At 45.4% G+C, this 26,299-nt stretch overlaps 1 protein-coding gene across 3 annotated transcripts in view; it reads left to right on the plus strand.

Annotated features, from left to right (window-relative positions):
• The window catches only part of JAK1 (Janus kinase 1), a 125,918-nt gene that overhangs the window by 80,611 nt on the left and 19,008 nt on the right, over positions 1-26,299 (plus strand). For 2 of the 3 annotated variants that reach the window (XM_029949765.1, XM_029949764.1), the window contains 9 exons: positions 824-947; positions 1,614-1,760; positions 6,775-6,928; positions 10,474-10,637; positions 12,286-12,625; positions 14,119-14,304; positions 18,320-18,477; positions 20,636-20,759; positions 22,717-22,903. In XM_029949765.1, the coding sequence (XP_029805625.1) occupies positions 824-947; positions 1,614-1,760; positions 6,775-6,928; positions 10,474-10,637; positions 12,286-12,625; positions 14,119-14,304; positions 18,320-18,477; positions 20,636-20,759; positions 22,717-22,903 (1,584 nt within the window). The remainder of the gene's footprint in view (positions 1-823; positions 948-1,613; positions 1,761-6,774; positions 6,929-10,473; positions 10,638-12,285; positions 12,626-14,118; positions 14,305-18,319; positions 18,478-20,635; positions 20,760-22,716; positions 22,904-26,299) is intronic. The other variant, XM_029949767.1, reaches the window with a different exon arrangement.

Raw genomic sequence — 26,299 nt, forward strand, 5'->3', positions numbered from 1 at the left:
AGTAATAATTGACTATTTGCAATCACCTTCTTCTCTTCCTCCATGTGTAATTTAATTTTGGGCTCAGAAGTGAGTGGAAAGATTCTTTTCTGGGCTTTATCTCTTTATCTCTTTAGTTCTTGTATCAAAGGAGGCAGGTGGTGGGGCAGGGAGGCAAGGGAGCACTATTGGTTAAGCATATATCTTCTTGTGAGTTGGCTACTAATAAAAAATATTTATGATAACTATACAGAGTGCTTAAGAAGTGTATTTATTATTAATGGTAATAGATCTTTATCACTGACAAAAATCACTTTGGTTATTTATTCTAACACATGATTTTGTGCGCTACTGCCAGGAACTTCTTTGCATGTTTAATGCATAATCACAGTGTGTTAGAATTGTTTAAATATTTTCTGTAGGTGATGGATTGGGGATTTCCCGAACTCCAAGGATGTTTCTGACTGTGATTAGCAAGGTGCACTGCAGGTGGGATTTGGGAACCTCTCAGCCCGTGTAGTTTTTCTTTGAAGCAGGGTTTGTTAAGACTGTCATAGACACTGTGTTGAGAAACATCATTAGACTTTTGTTTTACAGTGTTTTTAATCTCGTTTGTCAGGAGCTATAGTATATATTCCTGGGGAGCCATAGTGCTTAATTATCATGATTAAACATGCCTGACTGAACATGGTTGGAAGTCATATTTGCCCTAAAAGGATAAAAAATGTGACCTAGATTCTTTGTGAAAGAGAATTTCTTGTCTTTGTGCTTATCATGCTTTGGAAACAGATGGCCTAATGTATCTGTCTTTAATTTTCTGATAACTTGTCTTACTTTTTCCCAGGTATCTCTCCTCTGTGTCACAACCTCTTTGCCCTGTACGATGAGAACACCAAGCTGTGGTACGCTCCGAATCGCACGATCACGGTTGACGACAAGACATCACTCCGGCTCCACTACCGGATGAGGTATGGGTGCCTGCTTGGCTTCCTCTTGCAGGGGGAGGGTGACAGTTAGCTTGGAGGCCTGAGTCATTTACTAAGAAGATTTGTAGTCATTTTTTAATTGGTAAGTTTTCTCTTTGCTTGGTATGAGAAAGGACTTCTTCAGTATTTGGAATGCAATTCAAGATGAATTTGATACTCTCCTCTGCCACATTGTATGATGCAGAGGGTATTTTGAAAAGAAGTAGTATACTACGGTAGAGTTTTTCAAGTGGTGAGTCATGGTTATGAATTTAATTTCATGAGTTGTGACCGGAATTTTTTCAAAAAAGAAACAGGCAAGATAGGTAATATCAGTATATATACATATCCCAAGAGTATTGTATATTAAGACTCCTTTTTTTTCATTTTTTAAAGTTTTTAATTTATTTTTGAGAAACAGAGATAGCGCAAGCAGGAGAGGGTCAGAGAGAGAGGGAGACACAGAATCTGAAGTAGGTTCCAGTCTCTGAGCTGTCAGCACAGAACCCGACACAGGGCTGAACCCACGAACCGTGTGATCATGACCTGAGCCAAAGCTGGACACTTAACTGACTGAGCCACCCAGGCACCCCTGTATTTTAAAACTTCTATTTGAGATATGCAAATGTATATACCATTTCATGATATAATAAAATATTTCTTTTTCAGAGTTGCAGCTGAAGAGTTTGAGGAACACCGGCTGAAGTGGTTCCCTAGAAATGCTAGGTTGCTCTTGCTCTCAAGGACTAGATGTTTTGATCCAGTCCCTGAGAATTTTTGCCTAATGGGTGGGACTCTTCATTTTTCTTCTGATAGGTACTTACTTGCCTTTTCTCATGTATTGTAGACTTCCTTAAATGTCACATGGTCTCCCAAGGTGACATCACCAGTCAGTACTTCACTGTAGTGTCTTGAGTTTATAAGCATTTTTGCTGTTACCTAGAATTGAAAATAATGTTTGTGAGATACTAGTTAAGCACAAGTGAATATGCTTTTAGCAAAAGAGCTTATTAACAGGTTGAATACTTTTTGAAAAGGATCTTGATTTACACAGATGTGATGAAACCAGCAGATGGCTCAGGTGCTGATGGAATGTAGGGACCTGCTGGAGACGCCCTGAAGGGTCTCAGAGGCTCTCCACAGGAGCTTAGATGCTGCTTCCTTTGGGAAGTTGGTAGAGTTGCTAACATTCCAGAATGGTCTGGGTGTTTTTCTCAGTAGCAGTTGAAGCAGATCTGTTTTCTTTGATAATCATCCTACTGCTGACTTTTTGTTCTTTCTGTACTCACCCAAGGTCTCACCTTAAAGAGGAGAGGTGTGTACCATGTGAGATTTCACGCCCAGATTTAAGGAAACATTCACCCCACCCAGCTGATCCTTCTGACTATATTTGGATTTGTTTTTCAAAGTGTAATTTTGCTTTCTGTGGCCTGGGGGTTATCTCTGTGAACCAGCATTGAAACCTGTATTTGCAACTGGCAGTCTAGGAAGGGGGTATGTTGCTGAATTCTAGTTCTTTCCCACTAGGTTTGTCCACTTGGCTCAGAATCTGGAATGGTAGAATTTGGGACATGGATAAGATTTGAGTTTGCCTGATTCAACTATTGCAATTGTTTAGGGGCGAACTGATGTCCGCAGTGGAGAAGTGAATTACCCAGAGTCACACACCTAGTGGATTCTCTTATCTGCCCCAGAAGCCTCCTTGAGGCATTTGTCTTTGTGTAGAGTGTGTGAATACCTCACTATTACCTCACCATTAGAAGATGTCTTCGCCTCCTCGCTGTTGTGCTAGCTGCCAGGAAGTGCACAGCTACTTCATTTTTGGCACCTTGACTTTGTACCTGACATCAAGCTTCAACAGGATATTGCTTTGTTACCACAGGCTCTTTGAACTTGGAAAAAAAAAGATCCCACCCTAAGCTAAAACATTTGCATTACAACAAACTACAAAAACTTTGAAACCTCCTAATCTCACCACTAAAGAAGGTGTAATATGAAAACAAATGTTAGTGACTGTTTCAGTGGAATCCCAGCTCTATTTTGGGAAACACTCTGAGCTTCAATTATAAGTTTCTGTTTTTAGATCATGATTTTAATAGTTTTTATTTTATAACATATCTTACTATAAGCATGCTTTTTATCCCTTTTTATGAAAAAGAATATTTGCTTTTTCATTGAAATGAATTTCACTATCCACTAGTAAAGTTCTACAGAAACCTAAGGAGAATTCCTTGTGTGTAATATCTATACATAAACTTAGAATATGCACTCATCTGTAATACAATTTTCTCAAAAACTTGCAAGGAAGTCTATCTTCTTGATAGGTCTATCTGTCTGCCTATCTCTCCCTCCCTCTTCCTTCCTGTGTCATTCCTCCACGCCATTCTGAAAAGCAATCTACGCAGCTGTCATACTGCATTTATTTATACCATTCTTTATTTTTTCCATTAGCATGTTCTAATGCTAGGAATTTTTGTGTGGCCCAAGTTTGATGAACATCTTTCCATGTGACTGTGGCCATTTGTCTTTTTTCTTTGGAAAAATGTCTTTTCATGTCTTCTGCCCTGGTTTTAATGGAGTTATTTGTTTTTTGTTCTTTAATTATGTAAATTATTTATTTTGGATCTTAATCCCTTATTGGATATATCATTTGCAATTATCTTCTCCCATTTGGTAGGTTGTCTTTTCATTCTGTTGAGGGTTTTCCTTCACTGTGCGAAAGCCTTTTATTTTGGTGTAGTTTCAGCAGTTTACTTTGTTTTTGTTTCCTTCGCTGAAGGAGAAAAATGATTCTGTGGCTGATGTCAAAGAGATTATATAATTGCCTGTGTTTTCTTCTAGGAATGTTGCAGAATTGTTGAATCATTATATTGTACACCTGAAACTAATAGAACACCGTATATAAATTATACTTAGATTTATGTGTAGAGTTTCTGTCTTCAGTGTACCTTCTAGTTTTGTCTTTTTAGGATAAATTTGGGAAGGTGTTGAGTTTGGTAGTCACTGATTGAAAGGCTTTTGCTTTTTGTTTTGCCATCTTATTAAATAGAAAGCTGTCAGTCTCTGACTCTGGGCAGTTTCTAGAGATCCAGCCTTGTTTTAGGCTCCTTTCAGCCTTTACTTAAGTGGTGAAGCCCCACATTAGTTTGATCTGCTCAGCCTTATCCTGTCTGAACATCTTGCCAAAAGATTTCCAAACTGTAGCTGGTCCCACAGGGCTCAGATAACAGCCTGGAAGAGTGTTTTTGTTCAGACCTGATTGGAAATTGTGTTTTGCCCAAAGGGAGTATGTTGGGCCCTTGATTCACCAAGTCCAAGGACTCTTTCTCACGGAGACTCTTGGGATGTGACACAAGAGGACCATGCCTCGGACTGGTTCAGGGAAAATCTGTCTTCATTGCTTCTCTTTCAAACAGCCTCCTCCATCCTAGAGACGCTTCTACTTTTCCCAGGTGCCCTTCGTATCACATATAATTCTCATTTTCTCACCGCCTTCCTCCATTACCAGACAGAAAATGCCTGTCTGTGTGCCCTTTCCGGGGGAGCCCTGCTTTGTTTGTATAAGGAGCGTGTGGTACAGGGTCAGTGCTCATGAGCTCTCAGCTACTGTCTTCATTGTCCTGTTTGTAACCTTTTCACCTGTCTCCTTCCAGACAGATCCTGAGAACACTTCTAGTAGATGACTGGTTACTGTGTGCATGATGAGAACACTCCGTTTTGGGCTTGACTCAGTAGCCAGAGGAGTTAGCTGTGTCCTCGTCGATTTTTTTCTGCCCCAGCATCAGATCTTCCTGTTGTTGCTTGGTTGGTAGAGCCAGTTCACCTCTTTCTTTCTGCCTGTCTGGGATCGCTCATCCTGGCTGAGTCCTCCTGTCTTGTGCTGCCCTTGAAAATCAGATTCTTCAGTCTGGGGCTAGCATAAATGCTAGCCCTTCATTAGCCGACAGCCGCGGGGCCCTGATCCCCTCTCACATAGGACGGGGAGAGGACAGTCCATAGCTGTGTGGTTTATGCTGCTCATGGGCTTTGTGGATGTGTGTTCTTCCTGTGTGTGAGTGAGAGCTACCAAAGCCACAGTCAAATTCTCAGTCCTCGGGAGGGTGAGCTGTGTAGAATCCCTGAAAGTTCTAAAATACTGATTTTACTTTAATATTAACTGCCTTATCCATCCTTCCCTCTCCATGTTAATTGCTATGCCCTAAATTTGTTTGTTTATTTCTTCTTTGTTCATCCAACAATCATGTGTTAAGCATCTGTTATATGCCAGGAGATTCAGTGCTGAGCAGGACAGCTGAGGCGTCTGCTCCCACAGAGCTCACGGCATTGTCCAGACTATTGCCATAGGCATCTCATTTGGTCTCTGTCATTTCAGTCCACCTTCCATGGGGCTTTCTTCTGGGACATCCTGCGTCGCGTGATCTTGCCTTGCTGTCTCCTCTGCCTCCTGTGTCTGGTCCAGGCTCTGAAGCCTGGCATTAGTTTATTCTAGTCCCAACTTCCCTTCCTAACCCTTTCTCCCTTCCCCTGGCAGTAGAGGCTGGTTTCTCCCTTGTTTGGTGCCTCATCAAAGACTCCCTTATGTCCAGGGACAACTTATCTATTAGGCATAGTGCCTAGGACTCATAATATTTTTAAGGACTCACAAAAGTGTTTTAATTTCATCTAACACCAGAAAAAAATGATATAATCCAACGTGGATTATATTAATCTTTATATCAACACAGTTCTAAAATATACCTTTAATATTCTTTTTATGAAGGAGGGAAAAACTGGATGCCATGAAAGTCACGTTCTAGTCCTGCTTATGAGACGTGTCCTTTGTATGTTACTTCACTGTTATTGTTGGATTTGACCTGTTGCCACGTAGACATACAGACAAGCAACTCCAGGTGTGGGGACCATGCCTATTCACTCCCAGCCTGGCAGAGGGCCTGCCATGTCTAGGCTTTGCAAATGCAGCTCAGTGACCGACGTCTGAGTTTTGTGGCAGCATTTTTTGGGGGAGGAAATTTTATTTGTTGCTTCTTTATGTCATGGTGGGTTTTTTGGTCAGCACACGGCACGTCAAGGTAGAAAATCCCTGGCCAGCTGAGTCTATAACCTCAACATGGCCTGGGCCAGCTTGGCTCAGTCACTCGAGAGCTCACTGTGTTTCTCCTACAGGTGGCAGAGGCCACTAGTAGTTAAGAGAAGCAGCTTGCGGTCAGGTCACCTCCCCTCTTGGAACCTCTTTTGTCCTCGCCCTTACAGCAGTTGCTGTAAGGATTAAATGGCATAAAGTGCTTATTAATTTCATTCACAGCGCTGCAAGCTCCGCTTGTAGTGGTGCTCATGTATTTCTTCTATTTGTAACTCTCCATTGTGAGATAAGCTGTCATTAAGTAACAGTGGTCTGGGAAATAGGCACTGCCCTATCTGGATTATATGACAAAACTACGTTTTCTTCAGTAGGAATGTTAAAATGTCAATTAAATAGGTCTTGGATTCAAGTCAGGATAGAATTATTAAAGGTAAAGGGACTTGCTGGGCCCGCTCCTGGGTCTAGTCAGCATGTTTTCCTATTTAGGAAGACGCAGTGGAAAGTCTCTTTATCTCCCTGAGTCACAGCCAGGTTCTGGCAGGACGTATTTGCAGAGTGCTTGTGAGACTGAAAAGAAAAAGGACCTTCTGACCAGTGACGTGCTGTGCTATGCAGCTGAAAGCTCTGTTTGCTTGCTTTACAGGGAAGGTTAGCCTCTGGCATTGAGCACTCTGGGTACAACCAGGACCCCTCTCCCGTGCATTCGAAGGTCTCCTTCCCCAAATTGACCCTTATCTTCCTGCCTTCTAGGTTCTATTTCACCAACTGGCATGGGACCAATGATAATGAGCAGTCTGTATGGCGACATTCTCCTAAGAAGCAAAAAAATGGCTATGAGAAAAAAAAAGTTCCAGATGCAACGCCTCTGCTTGATGCCAGCTCCCTGGAGTATCTGTTTGCTCAGGTGAGAGTCGGGGCCCGCCCGGGGGAAGCTGGAGTTCCCGGGGCGGCTGAGGCACCGCTGGGATCTGACTGCCTGGTGCTGCTGGACTCATTGGCGGCCGGGATGTTCTGTGGCCTGCTCTCCTGCTCTGCTCTGTGTTAGGGCTGTCCTTGCCGCCCCTGGACTTCCCAGGACGAGGAGGGAGAGGCAGCAGGTCGGCATCCCGAGGGGCTGGTTGTCCCCTTGGGAGTTTTCAGGGCATCACTTCTTCCGTGTTCCTTTCTTTGTCCCCTACCTCCTACCCTTTTACTTCTCATCTGCCGTGCCTCCCGTGGAGAGAGCAGAGGGAAGCTGCGAGGGAGGGTGAGTGTAGTTCAGCGGGGTGAATGGGGACATCTCAGCAGTCAGAGTAATGTTTGGGAAGGAAGGAGGTGGCCGCTCTGAGTCACAGCTGTAGTAGAGTAGGAAGATGAGACACTAGATAAAAACCAGAAGAGAAGTTAGAGTCACCTGAACTAACATTCCCCTGAAATAACTAGCATTTTTGGTGATATGCTTCCTGATATTACCGTGCAGGTATACATTCTGTACCGTGCAGTGTTTTGAAAATATTCTGTCATTTCATAGACTGCTTTTTTATCCATTCTATTGATCATCTTTCAGATGTCAATTAATAATATAAATCTTTGCCGTTTTAATGGCTTCATATTCATTCATTCACCAGATATTTACTACTGAGTGAGTGCTCTTTGCTGAGACGCAGCAGATCCTGGGGTGAATAAGACAGATGTGGTCTCTGCAAGCAGCAGATACAAAATCAAGCTGGGCAAACAGAAAATAAGTAAAATGATACATATGGAGTATATAAGAATTGTCATGAGTCCGATGAAAGAGAAAGCCTTTGTGATTGAGAATATAGGGAGGAGGTGTGATTGGGAAGGTCTGATTTAAGTAGTGTGATCAGAGAAGGTCTCTAAGGAAGTGACACTTCTGCTGAATCTGGGAGAAGAGGAAGAAGGAGTTTGCAGTTCTAAGGAAGGAGGGGGGAAAGTATTTCTTCTCTGTTAGAGCAGTTTTTCAACACTACTGACATTTTGGGCTGGATAATTTTTTTCTCACAGGGACTGCCCTGTGCATTGTATAATATTTATCCACACCCCTGGCATCCGCTCAATAGATACCATCCCCCCAGCTCTGACAATCGAAACTACCTCCAGACATTGCTAGATATCCCCATGGGGCAGAGTCTCCCTGGTTGAAAGCATCTGATAGAGAGGGAACAGAATGTGAGAAGGCTCTGAAGCAGGTAGGAGCTGAGAGGAGACTCGTTGTGGCTAGAAGAGAGGAGGGTGATGATAAGTGTGACTGATGAGGCCAGAAAGGAAGCAAATCATGTGCCACATCGGTCCACATGACAGAAGATGCTGGTTTGGCTGAGTGTGGTGGCAATAGAGTCTGGAGAAAAGTGGCGGACCTGCAATTAATTCTGGAGGGAGAATTGATAGGATTTGCTGATGGGTTGGCTGCGGAAGGGGAGAGAATCTGAGGCGTCAAACGTGATATTGAGGTTTACATTTTGGGCAATGTGTGTTAGATAATGGAGTCGTTCCCTTAGTAGGGAAGGCAGGGAGGAACAGGTTGGAGAAGGAGGCATTCTCATTTGGAGATGCCTGTGGAGATTCCAGATAGGAAGTGAGTATGAGGCTGTCATCCAGAAGAAACGCCCTCGTTTATTAAACCCATCTCCTCTTTCTGGACATTTTTTTGTTTTTCTTAAGTTTCCCCTCTTCGGCTGTCACTGTTACAGTCGTTGTGCACGACCTCCATATGTGTTTATGTATTATTTCTTTAGGATGTGCTTTCACATGTGATATTTATGTCCCAGTTATGTTCCATTGCACAGATTTAGTTTCTGGTTGTATTTGGTCCCCATTCCATACATATCTGAGAACTGGACTTAGATTGATCGTTTTTTATTCAACCTCCCACTTTTATATATTCAAAGGAGAAGCACACCGTACTTCAAGAATGAGTGTTGCATTAGGTTCCAGCATGGGTTACTTGAGGTGGTTGTACAGTGATGTTTACAGAGAATCACAGCCAACCAAAATCGTTTCAGATTTTGTTCTGCTTTTCACACATTGCCGGCAGACATGGTGGTTGTTGGTCCTTGGTAGTTAGTGGAAGTGGACAATGTGCTGTCCTTACCGGAGAGAAATACGAAATCCTATCTGGGAAAGAAGAGGAACTGCCTCAGTGAGAACCCTTCATCCAGAAACCACTAAACAAGTCCCGTCAGGGAAAGTGAGTGTCTTACTTATGCGAGAGCAACACCCCTAGACTTCACGTCTACCTCTCTTCCAGCGAGAGAAAGGCTGAAGAGTTACTAACGCTTGACGTTAGTCAAGTTAAGTGGCTGCAGCACAGTGTCACATCTAGGTTTGACTTTCTCCCACCACTTCCTGGGATCCCAGCTCCCCTGGCACTCTGTCTTTCCACTTGACTTAGTTGCTTGTAAGTACTTGATGTTATATATTGCTGTTTGTTTATTCTTTCTTCTCAATACGGAATCTCCTTGAGGTCAGGAACACAGATTTGCCTACTGCTGTGTATACCCTTGGCACCTAGAATAACACCTGGCTATAATTGGTTCCCCGTAATCAATAGTTACACGTGGGTGATTGAAGTGATATAACCTTTGGGTGCCTTAGATTCCTCGTCTGTTAGGTTAGAGGTGATGATGTTAGCACCCACCTCAGAGGGCTGTTGTGAGGACTGAGTGAAACAGTAAATGAAAGGAACACAGCACACAATCTAGCACTGAGGCCAGGGTTTCATAAAGGAGAGGTGGCATTGGTATCATCGTGTCCTCCTCATCACTCTGTACAAGACAGGTGGTGGGGACCACTTTTTAGCTTTCTTGTTTGTTTTTGAAGCCCTCACTGGCTCTTGGAATACTGTGCACCTCCAACAGGGAGTGGGTATATTTTGGTGATACATTTCACTACTAGAAACTTGAACAACAAGTACTGAAAAACTTTTGTGTGGTAATGATTCACTGTAGAATGTGGATTCCTTGCCCTTTCTTTAATTCTCCATCAGAAGGAGGTGTGGTGCGCTGTCAGATACACAGCCACTGCCTAGGCGAGGATATCTCAGTGTATGTTTGTGGAACTAATGAGCCAACCCCAGCCAGCTGTCACTCTCCCCTGTGCCTGGTGCTGTCCAAGCCCAGCACGTGCTGCTGGCTACTGCCGTTTATAGAATAAGCCCTGCAAAAGGGCTTCATGTGTTTACACTGTTCATTGGCAGTTCGCATGGTGCTCAGTAAACATTTGTTCATCAATGAATTTATTCCTGGGGAAAACATTTCCTGAGCCCCCTCGTGCCCAACTATTGAGAAAAAGCTTTGGTGACAGAGAATCTATAAACCTCGTTTTGTGTCATCGCTGCTTTTCTGATGACACCACCCTGTGTGGGGAGGGTGTCTCCTTTTAAGATGAGAGACACATGTGGTCTCTTGAAACTCAAGTGGTGGTTCATTTCTTCTCACATCTCCTCCAAAGGGACAATATGATTTGGTCAAATGCCTGGCTCCCATTCGAGACCCCAAGACCGAGCAGGATGGACACGATATCGAGAACGAGTGTCTGGGAATGGCTGTCCTGGCCATCTCGCACTACGCCATGATGAAGAAGATGCAGTTGCCAGAACTGCCCAAGGACATCAGGTAAATCTTCCTGCTGCCTAATGGGTTGATCATGGGGACAGTATTAGTTTTATATGTTCCCATACATCTCAGTTTAACCCCTGCCAGTTTTGGGCTGGTCACCTGCTCTCTGCAGAGGCCAGATCTTTTTTTAGAACATTTATAAAAGGTAGTACGATTATAATTGTGTCTTGTTTTGAATGTGGGCTCATGACCTCAGAAATTTGTACTCAGGTGTAAGTTCTGGTTGAGAGATAACAACCAAATTGGTGGCCTACTTGCTCCCCCTTTTGCCCCTCTAAAGTCCTCTGGGTATTGTTCTGCTGGCAGCTGCTGTCATCACAGCCTGACCTAGAGTTCACTAGAAAACTGTTTATTTGATGCGAAGGATAGTACCTCAAGAAAATGGTGCTCATTTAAGATATCATTCATAATTAAGTCTTTGTGAAGGGATATTCCAACTGTGTAATTTCTACCCATCTATAAAATGTGTGTGTGTGTGTGTGTGTGTGTGTGTGTGTGTGTGTGTGTGTGTGTATTTACCAAGGAGTTATTGTGAATGTCATAAAAGAGGACAGACCCATTTTTGAAGAGCAGGGTATTTATAGCTCTTTTATTTGAGATCGGCAATGTGCACCTTCTCATAAGCTGCCTTCTTGCATCTCTTGCCCTTGAGCAGAGTCTGGAGCAGGTCACGGGCTGGTCCTCCGTGATGCAGGACCGATCAGATACTTGGTGTACTGCTGCTTTCCCTTTTTTCTGTGGCTTTTACTCCGGGCACCTCTTCTTTACTTTTTCATGAAGCAAAGGTCTCCTCTGTTCTTCTCTATTACATTAATCTGAAATGTCACTATATATGTTGGGGATAAATTCTGAACTTCACGATTTTCCACTGTCATGAAACCAGTCTTGCAGCAGGGATTACCCAGTGCCAGATGCTGTCAGGCCTGGGAGTATTAGGCAGACTGGTCTCACCACTGGTTTGGGCCCCGTTTGTTTGTTCTTTCATGGGTGTTCGTACCCTTCCAGCAGTCTGTCAGTTTGTTGAGACTGTTAGTCATAGATACTCTCCCATTAGCACCAGCGTAAGTAATTGGTCATTCAGGTTCCTTGCCAATCCATTTAATTCATCTGGAACACTTGCACATGGCAGACACGAGGTCTTTGTATTTCATTAGATGTTATGTGTTTTTCCCATTTCTTGTAAAAGCAATATGTGGTCTTTGTAGAAAAATTATAAAACCTAAAAGCAGAGCCTACAGAGCATCTGTAATCACTCTCGCCTCCTCTAACACCTTGCTGAATCTTCATAACAGTTCATGTGAGTACTTATGTGCCCAGGGACAGTGACACTGGTGAGCAAAAACACAGATAAGTCCATTTTGCTGCCTGCCTTTGCCACCCAGAAAATTATATGATACTTGTAGGAATTCCCATCTCAGTAAAACCTGTGGAACATGTGCTTTTCTTTCTCTTTCAATCCCTATTCACTGGCATCTCCTTGTGGTTATCAGCCTAGTGCTTCCTCCATCTAAGACCCTCTGGGGGCAGCCCTCCTTTCCCATGGGGCAGGACAAGGAAGGAAGATTTCTAGTCTTAGGCTGCTTTCTATACTATTCTCTGCTGGCCTGTACATGAACGACAGACACATTCTCCCACTCTGTTTCAGCTACAAGCGGTATATTCCAGAAACATTGAATAAGTCCATCAGGCAGAGGAATCTTCTCACCAGGATGCGGATCAATAACGTTTTCAAGGATTTCCTAAAGGAATTTAATAACAAGACCATTTGCGACAGCAGTGTATCTACTCATGACCTGAAAGTGAAATACCTGGCTACCTTGGAAACTTTGACAAAACATTATGGTGCTGAAATATTTGAGACTTCCATGCTATTGATTTCATCAGAAAATGAGATGAATTGGTTTAATCCAGATGACAGTGGAAACATTCTCTATGAAGTGATGGTAACTGGAAATCTCGGAATCCAGTGGAGACAGAAACCAAATGTAAGTGGAGATAGGTGGCTGGCAGAGCGGGCCATACTGTGCCACATGTCTGTTTTGTTTATCCGGTTGGCATTGCCCATGTGCATGTCCATCCCTCCTGCCAGACAAGTGTATTCGGTTAGAGATCATGTATTATTCATCTTTTATTGTTTTCATGAAGCAGTAAATCTAAATAAATAAATATTGAGTTCTGTAGGGAAATAGAGAAACGTACCAATAGTATATATAACAATATAATGATAATGGCAGACATTTATTGAGCACTCACCATGTACCAAGTACTTTTCTAAGCATTTTACATGTATTACTCATTTATTCCTTAAAAAAAAAATGCCTTGAGGGAAGGACCACCATTATCCCTATTGTATAGATGAACACAAAGAGACCCAGAGAAGTTAAGAAACTTGCCCAAGGTCCTAACAAACTTATAAATGATTGTGCCAAGAGTTGATCTTCGGCTTCTGGCTCCGTGAAATAGGATAATGGATTTTGCGATTTAAAGCTGCTTTTTGAAGTGTACCTGGGTGAGGCAAGGGAGCAGAGTGGTTTAAAAGCATGTGTTTTAAATGTGAATAGACCTGGTTCAGATCCTGGCTCCACTGTTTGTAGTTCTATAGCTTTGGGGGGTACTTGCCCTCTATCAGCGACATATTGTTCATCTGTAAAATGGAGGTACTTACTGTATCTGCCTTGTGGAGTTGAGAGAACTCAATGTCAGCACAGAGCACAGCATGTAATAAATGTTAAAATATTATTAAAGCTGCCATCATCGTCATCATTACAATTATCAATAATAATATTTAAGCAAAGATGATATTTATTTTCTCCTCGTTTATTCATGCTAAAATAACAGTGCCCAACATTTACCGAGTGCTTTTTCTATAGTAGTTGCACTATTAATGAGAACTAATTCTCAAAGAACCTGGTGAAATATAAGATTTGTTTTATGGATGGGGAAATGGAGTCTCAGATTGAGGACCTAACTAGTTAATAACTGGCAGATTGTTCAAGCATAGGATTTATATCTTTTCAAAGTTTCACCTTGGGTATTGTTAGGAAGTCAAGATAATTGGTAGATTTCTAAAAGGAGAAAGCTCACGTTCTGTGTAGCCACATTTGGGAAGAACATGTTCTCTGTGTCGAAACATCCATTCATCCGGAAGTGAAAGGACCTGACTGTGGATGTCTGTCTAGTGGGCAGTTATTTCCCTTCCTGAGTTGACTGGTACAGTAGAGATTATGTAAACAGCTTAGTCAGCATGCTCATTAAGGTCTCTTTCAGGTATGAAGTCCCAAGGTTCCCTGATAGGACCCAAAACTGCAGTCCTAAGCCCGCATGTACCGTCTCTCCTAATTCCTTTGTAAATCCAGGCGGGCTGGCTTTCTTCTCCTTGAGTATAACCTCTGCTTTAGTTTTCCAGAAGCATTGACCTTGTTTGCCAATAGGAAATGAGAAAGCAGCTGAACTCTGGCACTTTTATGCATCTTATCAGGTTGTTCCTGTTGAAAAGGAAAAAAACAAACTGAAATGGAAAAAACTGGAAAACAAACACAAGAAGGATGAGGAGAAAAACAAAATCCGGGAAGAGTGGAACAATTTTTCTTACTTCCCTGAAATCACTCACATTGTAATAAAGGAGTGTGTGGTCAGCATCAATAAGCAGGACAACAAAAAGATGGTAAGTTTGCTCTGGAGGCGATTCTTTGTGGATCCGGTGACGAGCGAGAGGCCTGCTGAGAACAGTTAGGCAGCACATGCTCGCAGAGTTCCTGTCCCAGAGAAAAAAGATCTCATGATTTGTCTCTCTTACTTCAGCCAGAAATCCCTCTTGCTGACATTGGCATTATCAGTGTTGGTTTTTGAGTTATACTGGTATGTTCTGGAGCCTTTCTTTGGTCTTGCAAATGTGTATCTACTTCAGGATTTGATGCCCTCCCAGAGACATTACAGCTTAAATATTTCATTCACAAAAGTTAGTGGATTTGAAGGAAAACAAGATCAGTGAATGTTAACATTTACACCCAATGGCCCGTGCGCAGCCTCTCCACTGAGTTGGGATGGGGGCTCCTCTGGGAAGAATTCTCCAGGAAACCCCGCTTTGCACTTCAGGAGCCTGTCAGGCCAGTGGCTGTGGCCACAGTGGCAGTCCCCGTTACAGTGTCAGGCACACCCAAGTGACTCTGGACAGAGGAAGGGGTGTTCAGTCTCACTTCCTCTTTTTTTGGTATCACTTGAGGACATAATCTAGACAGGCAGGCCAGCTCTGGCAGGGGAAGTAGGAGCTCTGCCAAAATAAACATGTTTGTGTCAGGGAAGTCAGGGCTGCCGGCACGTGGGGAGCACGGGCAGCTGAGGCGGGCATTCGTGGGGCGAAGGTAGTCGGCACCAGCGAAATGCCACGCTTTGCCTAAAATGTGGTCAGACGGGTAACGTAACACGCAGTGTTGGGAATGAGTCTGGTGGTAGGGTTGAGAACAGACGGTCACTCTTTTATAGCTGGAGTAACTTGCCTCTCTCTTATACCTTTTAGATAGCAGTTTGGCAGCATGTGCTAAAAGCCTTGAGAATATTCCTATATACCTCCATTTGGGAGCTTTGTGCTGTTTTCTAGAAACAGAGATGAAGCCAGAGGTCTGTGCATGAGAATGTGTATCCCAACGGAATTTACAGAGTAAAAATACTGAAAATGACTCTAAGATACAATAATAGGAGAATGGGAAAATTCATCACAATGTACCTGAGTAGTAAAATATCATATAAACAAATTGCTAATTTTTTTAGTAATACAGAAAAATGCTTTGTAAATGGAAAAAGTAGAATATTAAACTATCTACAGAAATGGTACCAATTTTTTTCAAAACGTTTTTAAAAGGAATTCATATACATACACATGCTTTTAGCAAAATAAAATATTAACAGCTGTTAGGGCATGTGGGTGGCTCAGTCGGCTAAGCGCCTGACTCTTGGTGGTCGACTCAGGTCGATCCTATGGGTTCATGAGATAGTTTCTCTCTCTCTGCCTCTCCCTTGCTCATGCTTGTACTCTTTCTTAAATATTTTTAAAAATATCTTAATATTTTATATCTAATAATTTATAAAAACTATAATAATAACATAATAATTTATAATGTAATGTAAAACAATAATTACAATTTATAAAAATAAAATTATTTAATATTTTAATAAATAACAGCTGTTATTGATGGTGGGATTATGAATAGTTTATATATTTTTATTCTCCTCACCTCCCCCCTTGTAAACAATAAACATCAGTTGATTTCATCAAGACACTGTAGTGAAAAATAAAGTGAAGGGAGAAGCAGTGGGGTGCAGATAGATGTTTGTGGGAAGATGGAGAATGTAGGGAGGAGAAGATAAAAATAAGTGCCATTTATTCAGCTTATTATAGATAAAAAGTCAAATTCGATGCTTCATCTACAGTATTTTATTTAGTCCTCACAAGGGTCTTAGATGTAGGACTTCTGGCTCTGTTTCCAGTGGGGCGGGGGGCGTGCTAGACTGTGGAGAGATGTGGGAACTCATACGGGGTCACGGGGTGGGAACGTGGCCGCTCCAGCTCCGAGGCATTCTCTTCCCCAGAGACTGCAGGGCCTCCGTTGGGCCCTGAAGATGCGTAGCAGAGGGGGAGAAGCAGCCGCCCACTGGTGCCGTGTCTGTGAGGCCGTCCCGCCCCGCCCTGGCTGACAGAGGCATATCGGGCACCTCAGTCAGCACCCGCTCGGACCACAGCGGCTGGCGAGTCTGTGGCAGCTGCTGGAGGAAGGCAGGGAGAAATAAATACTTGATCACCTTGTTACTTCATTGTCCTCTACAAATACTAGTTCTTACTACATGCCAGGCACTTCCTATTCTAAATGTATGGGTAATACACCTACCTATTAGGTCAGTGAAAATGGAAAGAATTTATGTTAAATTTAATATATAAGAATATAAAATATATATTATATTTATATAATAAAACAAATTCTTTCCATTTTCACTGACCTTATAGGTAGGTATATTATTATCCCCATTTTATGGAGGAAGAAACTGAGGCACAAAAAGGTAACTTGCCCAAGGTCACACAGTTCTAAGATGACACCATTTGAAATTGCCAACATTTGACGCTGTTTGACCTGTAAAAATGATTGTGTGTGCTTTACCATGATATGAAGTTGGAGATACTAAGATACGAGCCCACAAAAACTGACTCCAGAACCTATGGGTTAATGCTGTGTGATGCTTTCTCTTCTTTATCTCTTTCCCTTGTCCCTTCCCAGCCATGGGATTTCCAGGCCCTTTGACCAGGCAGTACTTTGGCTGCTGGTCTTTCAGGAAAGCATGATGCTAGCATGTTATCAAACTATACCTTGGTTTATCTCTTCTCTCTGCCTCTTCTTGACGTCTCCCATTTCCTCAGACTTCTGCTTTCAGGAAACATAAGTGCTTATGTGGTCTTGCTTTTTAATGTGATTGGGTGAAGCACTGCCCAATTCAGACCATCCTGAATTTGCTCTTTGGGGGTCTGTAGGTCAATGCCAGGTAACACGTGAAACGAAGCACACTTAGCACAGGGTCTCCTTACTGAATAACAGTCTCTGTGGTGGCCTTGGCCTCCTTGGCTCACAAGTATAGAGCTGACCCTTCCTTTGGCAAGGATGCTGTCATTAGCCCTACTTACTTCCATCCTTTTTAGTGGCTTTTATCTACCCCTTTCCCTTTTACTGATTTTTCTCCTTTCTGTTTTTCTCTGCCACCAGCCTGTCCTTTCTCCAGTACTATGGACAGAGTCTCACATGTCATTCTGCCCTCAGAAAGCTCAGGTGCTTTTTTATATTCTTGTGAGTCAGAGCTCTAAATGGCTTTCCGTACCCTCGTTCCTTTATCAGGAAATGTTCCTGGCTGAGTCCATGGCTTCTCTCAGGTCAGCAGTTTTTGTTCAGGGCTGTATGACCAAGACAGAAAAAAAATTCACCTGTCTTTATCTCCAGGCATTTTTTTTTTAACCTTTCTGTGGAAATTCCCTTGTTCATCTCCGTTTTTGCCTTTGTTCTCCCACTTTGAGTAAGACTCTCTGCCTCCTCCAAACCTTCAAAGGTCTTTGGACTTAATCTAGCAACCTCATCATTGTTTGGGACCATTCCTGGATTAAAATTTGGGAGTTTCACCTCCTAGACCAACTCCATATGAGACGAAGCATCTGTGCCTCTGTTTCCTTTTCTATAAAGTGGGAACAGTGCTGAGTCAGTCATTGCTTAGTGCCAAGACCAGGGTACCACTTGCACATGCTCTGCTCCTCCTCCCTCCACTTCTTTTTTTAGGTCTCTGTGCTTTATACCAGTGTGGCCCAGTGGCAGGCTCGCTCCCCCATCTGGACCCCATGGCATCCTCTCTGTAGGTCTCCTGCTGTGGTCCTGCCTGCCACAGCTGCCCCTCTGCCCTTCCTCCCACACAGGCACACACCTTATCTGCTAGTTTGAAGATAATAGATGAGAAGGTAGGATGAACAGTCAGAAGCCTGTATAGCTGCAAAGGGTACAGTTACTGTCAACAAAAAGTATTTCCTTTTGAGGTCATGCGTTTTCCATTATGTTTTAAATATCGTCTCACTCTGTACCTCCCCATAAAATCAGCTGCTTGAGGTGGTAGGCACGTGATGTAACTGACCGTGGGCATGTGTTCTTTCTCATCAGGAACTGAAGCTTTCGTCCCACGAGGAGGCCTTGTCCTTTGTGTCCCTGGTAGACGGCTACTTCCGGCTCACAGCAGATGCCCATCATTACCTCTGCACTGATGTGGCTCCCCCACTGATCGTCCACAACATACAGAATGGTTGTCACGGTCCAATCTGGTTGGTTCTGGAAACTTTTTTGTCCCTTTTGGTGTGAACAGAACCGTATTTTAGTGATGGGGCGTGTGGCATCATCAGTTGATTAGGTTGGGGCCAGTTGAGCCTACTGTTTAGGACTTATTTGGTGACCTCTTTTCCATCCCTGCTGTCCACTGCTCAGTCCTTTGTGTCATCTCTTACCTTGGTTCGTACCACAGAACCTTCCCTCAACTCCCTTGGGTTTCCTCGTAGTTTAACTGCCTCATTTCTCCACAGCTGACCAAGAAGCACTACACTTCTAACCCCTTGCGGTGTCACACACATAGATAGGACACAGGTCTCCATACCAGTGTGGTAAGCAATGGCATCCTGAGTCCTAAAGTGCCACGTAAATGGTGGGAACAGTGGCGTGACCAAGTCTTAAAGATGGAAATCTTGTCCCCTGCATCTCAGAACTGGTAGCCCTACTCCAGTACCTCTGGTGTTGGGTACTTAGTACTGAGTACTGCACCAGGCATGAGCAGATTATAGCTCTGACAATGACAGACAGACATACCTTCCTGACAGGGAGCTGAACTTTACCTCTCCGTAACTTCTTCCTACTGCCATTTGAAGCAACAGAGATTCAGTGTACTTCCTTTCAAATAGGACTGTTCTTTAGACAAAGGAAAACAGCTGCTGTATTTTTTCTGAGTCTCTCTTCTCAGACCAAAATATATCTGGGGAGGCCTCTCTTCTGCCTTCCTCATGATAGGTTCCCGCCTTCTTCCCTGTGCCAGTTACCTGTGGACAGCTCTCCACGAGTGTGTGACCCCTGGCTTAGAGAGCCCCACAGACTCACGGGGAGACAGATACACAAAGAAATACAAGCAAGGTATTGAGCATTATAATAAAGCACATCCCTCAAACATTTCAACCAAGTTAGGCCTCAGGGCCCTGGCACTTGCTCTTCCCTTGGCCCAGAGTGCTTTTCCTCTGGCATGTGTACAACCACCACTTCCTTTAGACACCACTCTGTTGTCACCTTACTGGTGAAGTGCTCCCTGACCACCTTCTACAAAGTAACAACACCTCTTCCCCCCGCAGCCCCCGTGCCCCACACTTCCTGCCTGCTTCACTCTGCTTTATTTTTCTTCAGTGGCATTTACCTTCTGACTTGTGTGTATTTCTGCGTCCATTTGTTTCTTATCTGTCTATCCTCATTGCCCAGAATATGAACTGCAGAGAGGCAGGGGCACTGTGTGCTTTGCTCACTGCTTTTCCTCAGCAGCAGAAACCAGGCCTGGCACATACATAGGCATCCAGTAAATACTTGTTGAATGAACTAGTGTTTCATGTTCCATGGGAGGCTGAAACTCATTGCCTGAGGAACAACTTATGAGTAGGCAGCATTCAAATCAAATCAGGCTTTGAAGACTCGGTGAAGGTTGACAGGTCTTAAAGAGGGGAAAGGGCATTCCAGGTGAGGGATCATCCTGTGCAAAGGCGTGAAGTTGTTGTAGGTCATGGAGCAGTTGGTCTCTGCATTTCCAACACATGCCGACCATGTCGCTCCTCTTTCACTGGTACTTAGTGAGCGCCACTCACAGGATGTGGCAACCTCACATGGAGATCTGTTTAGTGATCATTCACTGTGTGCCAGGACCGATCGATCCTGGGAATACAAAGGAGTGTAAAACAGGCATGTTCCTATTAGCGTTTATTCAACTGTTACTGAGCAGTTACTGTGAGCCAAGTGTGCTCTGGTTACTGGGGTTCCAGCCGTGAACAGAATAACCCAAAATGTGTGCTCTCCTGAGGCTCATGTTCCAGTTGTGCTGCCTAGGGTTGGAGGAGAGGGACCCTACGATATGGTGAGCCCTGTATGGTGGGCGGCTCTGCATTACCTTTGGGGGAGCAGCTTCTGTCAAGCTGGAGGCCACACGTGTAGGGAAGTCAGGGTCAAGCTGGGCTCAGTGCCTTGGATGGCAGACGAGTCCTCTTTCTAGTCCTTGGAGACTTGATATTTGTTGAGGCTCCTTCGCATCTCAGCTTGCCTCGTATGTCCTCTCCGACAGGACTTCGGGACCCTGATGGGCCCAGAGGACTTGAGCCAGCTTGGGGAAGTGGCTCCCTCAGGGGATGTGGAGTGCTGTCCTCGGTATGAGCTCTTTCTCCCTTTCCTTTTCTCTCCCTCTAGCACAGAGTATGCCATCAATAAGTTGCGGCAAGAAGGAAGCGAGGAGGGGATGTATGTGCTGAGGTGGAGCTGTACCGACTTTGACAATATCCTCATGACTGTCACCTGCTTTGAAAAATCTGAGGTCAGTCCGGCCGAGTCATAGTGGCCGTAGTGCAGCCAGCCTTAGAAGCTGCTTCTGAGAGGACCACCAGGGAGGGGAGGTTCGGGTGGGGCGAGAAAAGCCTGGGGAGATAGACACCCAAAGAAATGCAAAGCAAGGTGTTGAGTTACTATAATTTTTTGAGAAAATCCCTGGGGGTTTTTTACTGGAACAACCCCATTCCTTAAAAGGAAACCCTGAGCAGCCAAACCCTGAACATTCTTCCTCAGGGCCCTTTCTTTCTTCCCTCGAGGGACCCATGGCACGGTCCATGATGGCTCTGGAAGGTAGGACGTGGCCAGAAAACCAGTTCAGACCAAACATTTGTCATGTAGTGCATTTGGTTAGAGTGGTTTACTTTACACTCAGTGACGGAATCGCAGACGCAGAAGCACGTCTGTCTGTGGCACTCACAGGTACAAGCTGGTGCCAGGACGGCCAGCTCGGCGGCCCGGTCTAACGCCGTGTTCCCCGGATGGTAGCTTCAGATACTGTAACAGACGACTTGCTGTGCTGTGCTTTTGACAAGTGGAGACTCTACTTAGTGACTCTAGTGCAGCTGGAAGCCGGGAGCGATGTGAGAGACACCCTAAACGCAGAAATAGAAACCAGAATTGTTGGCCTTGCCTCACTAGACCACAGCACTCCCTTTGTCGTTCAGGCAGTCTTCTTAAATACCGGAAATGGAGTATTTCAAAAGACCGTGAGCTTTACAGAATTAGTCCAGACAAATACACTAGTGTTGACTGGGTTAGCTAGAACTGGGACGTGCAGAGGGTGGGGGGGACGGCCTGCAAGGTGGAAGTCAGCACACTAGCACGTCATACCCTCAGACACTGGAAAGAAAAGTACTGGGGAACCCCTGGGGACTGACTCCGTCAAGAGTGGGAAGAGGAAATGGCCGAAGGAACCCAGGGCTGCCAGGCGTCTGGGCGCCCCTGCCTGCCTGGGAGCGCTCCTGTCCAGCATGGCCTCATGGCCGATACGGACACGCGGCCAGAGCTTGTCAGCTCACTGTCTGGGCGGCGTGCCTGTCGTCTGCGTCCATCAGGCTGTGCTGGGAGTGGAATGTCGTTCACACGGATGGGCACACGAGGCAGCCTTACTGCCTTCTGAGGTGGAATTGGCTTGTGCTGACCAGGAATGTCGGTGACCCCAGAGTGTGGTCCGATAAGCTGGGAAAACAGGATCACAGATACGGTTACAGCTCACGAGACACTGTGCTGAACACTGTCCATGTCCTCCTCTAAACCCTATACTGACCCTGTGAGATAGACCCTGGTATTGTCCCCGTTGTGCAGATGAGTAAAAACCAAGGCTTTGCGATCTTAAATGTCCTAGTTTATACCATCAGTAGGTATTTCTGACCCTCATCCTTAATGACGAAAATACGTGTCTTTGTACAAAAAGTGCCTGTGAAGGAGAACTGCTTCTGCTTCCCCTTGGTGGTACTGTGGACCCTGAAAACGGACCAGACCACCTCCTCCGGGAGACGCGCAGCCTGGGAGGGCTCAGTTTGAGAGACTTCCTGGATAAATGTGATTATAGTAATTATTATCTCATGCAGGATATTTGCAAACTTTTATAAAGTGCTTAGTGAGTTTTTACTTTGTCATGTAATCACAGCAACAGTCCTGTGAGGTTGGTGTTTCATTAACGTCATCTTACAGGTTTAAAACGAGGTGATGCTGTTGAAGTCACTGCCATGTTACATTCTCCCTAGTGTTAACGCCCTTTGACCGGTGTCATCATCTGGACTGACTTATTTACTGTTTACTTGTTTGTAATAAATTTTTATTTTTGAATAATTCCAGAGTTACAGAAATGTTACAGAGCTAGTACATAGTTCTATATATCCTTATTCAGCTTCTCCTGTTGTGGATACATTTGCCTGACCCTTTTGAAACAAGTTGTTTCTGGTTGTTTTCCTGAATGGCAGGTGGTGGGTAGCCAGAAGCAGTTCAAGAACTTCCAGATCGAGGTGCAGAAGGGCCGGTACAGCCTGCATGGCTCGGACCGCAGCTTCCCCAGCCTGGGGGACCTCATGAGCCACCTCAAGAAGCAGATCCTGCGCACGGACAACATCAGCTTTGTGCTGAAGCGCTGCTGCCAGCCCAAGCCCCGAGGTCAGTCCCCCGGCCGGAGCTGGCCTGTCCCTCCAGGGATCCCCTTTGCCCCTCGCTGATGCTCTAAGACATGGATCAGCCACAGGACGCTGTTGGTTTGGAGAAAGTGGTCCCTCCCCCCCAGTTTCTAGGCGTCCTTCATTTAATTTTGTTATGAACTTCAATCCCAGGCCTCAGGTGTCAGCTGTCTATAGAAAAAAACATACACCTTTTCTTAGCATCTCGGGCTTCCAAAAGAGGCACGTTTAGGATCCAGAAACAGAAGCTCACTGTTGTCCTCTTTAAGATGAAATGTCTTGAGAGCTCCCCTGTGAGTAGTTTGTTTTCCCAGAAATGTTCCTGGTACAGCCTCTGTGGGCCGACAACTATGGCAAATGCAGAGAATCCAGTGTCTGACACTCAGGCCCCCCTCTCCAAGAGTTTCCAGTCTAACGCAGAAAACGTTACAGGGAAACAAGGCCACTGCGCTGTGTGATGGCTGTTTGCGTCAGCACCTACGTATCAGACCTCAGGCTCGCCACGAAGCGCATGGTCAGAATCCCTGAGTCGTGGCATGGAAAGCTGCGTGGAGACAGTTAGCAAGAGCCTGGCCATTAGATAAGGGCTTTTCCAGCAAAGCATGTGTAGGGGCAACCTGGAAGGCCAGAGCAAGAGCTGCAGGAAAGCAGGGGCTGAAGGGCTGATGCATTCAGTGAAGTTATAAAGAAGTGTGGCCTGGGTGGGGCTCAGTCGGTTGAGCATCCAACTCTTGATTTCAGCTCCGGTCATGATCCCAGGGTCGTGGGATCGAGCCCTGCATTGGGCTCTGCACTAAGCATGGAGCCTGTTTAAGTTTTTCTCTCTCTCCCTCTGCTTCTTCCCTCATTCTGTGCACGTGCTCTCTCTTGCTCTCTCTAAAATAAAACAGTATAGAATAGAATAAAATAAAAAGAAGGGGCAGGTGAGACTGGAAGAGGGCAGATTTGGGTCCTAGGTGGCTGTGGATGCCATACCTGGGAGCTAAGGGGGACCAGGAGGGTCAGGGATTAGGAGGGATGAAGAACTCAGCTGTTCTTTTTGAAGCCCCACAGTTAGTATCACTGATATTCTGCAGGTGAATTCATCACCTCTTAGAATGTGAGAACTTGAGGGACAGTTAGGTGTCACCTCGTCAAGTGCCCTATTTTATAGGTGAGAAAATTGAGTCCTGTAGAAGTGAAGTGAGTCACACTGGTCAAGGTCAAAGGGGTTTGAGCGCTAGTCTACTCCAGACGGTTTTTTGACGTCCCCATACTGGGAGGTGCTGCCCTACATGTGTCAGGTCCTTCCCTCAGAAGGAGTCAGGTTTCGAAGAAAGGACGGGCAGTGCATTTGGGACGGGCAGGCCCCAGTAAGTGTGGTCGAAGCTACTCTGAGGAGTCACTTTGTCTGAGACACCTCTTGTTCTTCTAAGGGAATTTGTTTGCGGGCCTTTATGTCAGGTGGACAGAAAATGCAGCCCTGGGACAGACAAGGGTCTGGGTTCTTGATGTTTGAATCACTGCTGGTGTCCCAGCCAGGGGCTGCCTCTGCACCCAGTGGAAGAGGAAGAAGGGCTTGTGTTCTTGTTGATCAGATAGGGTTTCCTGCCAGCTCTGGGGGTGACTGCAGCCTTTGTTTTCATGCTTGAAGATGTTCTGCAGGGGTAAAGACACATCTGCCACTTGGCCCTGAGACCTCAGAGGGAGGTAAAACCTTAAAGCCCAACTACCCTATTTACTTACGTAATCTCTCTCTTTTACTTTCCTGGGGGTTGGGGGTCTCTGGGTAAGGTTGGGGCGATGGAGGACAGCAGCCACATGTCGTGAGAGGTGGTGGCAGTTGGGCGGCTGGGACAGGATGTCTGCCCTGGAGTTAGCTGGGGAGGTCTCTGGTGGGGATGGCTGCCGCGCTCAGCCCAGACCTGGGCACCAGCCGCCGAGGCAGGAGGAGCACAGGAATGCACTGAACCCCTCTCCTGTGGCTTCTCTTGGGGCCCCTGGAACTCCGCACTGAATGTGCCTGCCACTTGACTGTGAACTCTTCAGACAGGATCTGGGTCTGTCTTACCACCCTGTGACTCGTGGGGTGGGTGCAGGGCACCCAGCAGAGAATTCACGCCCGCTGGTGTCTGCCAGGTGAATGATTACGGCAGTAGCAACAGTTCTGGTGGGTGCTTACTAGTCTCAGGCACTCTGTCTGCATATCTGCATTTATTCCATCTGCACAATAGGTCTTTGTAACTGTTACAGAGATATGGAAATTGAGGCCCAGAGAGGCTCAGTGCTTGCTAGTGGTGTCAGTACTAGTTATATAATAGTAGCACCAGTAGTGATGATGAGGGTGATGGCTGCTGTCATGCACCAGACCCTGTCATTTCATCTCCCAGACAACCCAGAGTCTGTTGGAATCGTCATTGTACTTGCCTGGGCAGTTCGAGCAGGAGTGGCGAATTGGGCTCAAGTCCTCTGACCCACTTTGGGTGGTGTTCCCCTACATCACACTCTGCAGATGCGCAGGGGCGGCCATCAGGCCTCAGCTGTGGGGCGGGGGCCAGTTGTCCTGACCTGAGGGAGAGGAGAGGAGGGATGGCAGAGGTGGGGGGAGAGGAAGAACAAACCCTGCAGGCGAGGCTGGCTTCTGGGTGGCCACAGAAGCGCTCTGTCTCCCTCCACCACCTGCACATTAGAGAAGTGGGGAATCATGCATATTAAGGAGAAGGGCATTTGGGGTTCCTGAGTGCCTCTGCCCTCCTAACTGTAAGGTTCTTGTAGCCAGACTCTCACCTGGATTACTCACTTAAAATGCAGCTGAGAAGCTCCTCATGGAATCAGTGAAAATTGGGTGGCCACTTAGAGTGGATGTGACAGCAAAGCAAATCCACATCTCTGCCTGCATGTGGTCCAGCCCCACCCCACTCCCCTCCAGGCCTCAGGGCGGCCATGTTAAGGGGATAGGGACCCAGCAGGACTCACTGACCTACTCATGACTGACGCACGTCCTCATCTGTGGAGTCGAGCTGGGTGTGTGATTTCTGCAGCCTTTGGCTCTGACTCTGAGAGCTTCTGCAGGCTGTTGCCGGCCAGCTGGTAAAGGGGTGGTGACGCTGACCAGGACGTAATGCTGGTCTTAACCACAATGGCTGCCAGTTTGGGAGCACTCCCTAGATAGACGGAGGCACTGACGTGAGCCCTGTGTGTGCATTCTCATTTATCCCTCACAGAAACCTCACCAGGGGCACAACTGTGTGTCCTGTTTTTCCATTGAGAAACCAAGCTCGTGGGGGGTTTAATGGTTTTCTCCACTCACATGGTTGATTTCAGTGCCACGTTCCCCAAGGCAGCCATGCAGATCATCAGCTTATAAACGGTCCCACTTTTCCTCCTCCTCTCTCAGTCC

This window comes from Suricata suricatta, chromosome 8 (assembly GCF_006229205.1).
Source record: "Suricata suricatta isolate VVHF042 chromosome 8, meerkat_22Aug2017_6uvM2_HiC, whole genome shotgun sequence".
NCBI lineage: Eukaryota > Metazoa > Chordata > Mammalia > Carnivora > Herpestidae > Suricata > Suricata suricatta.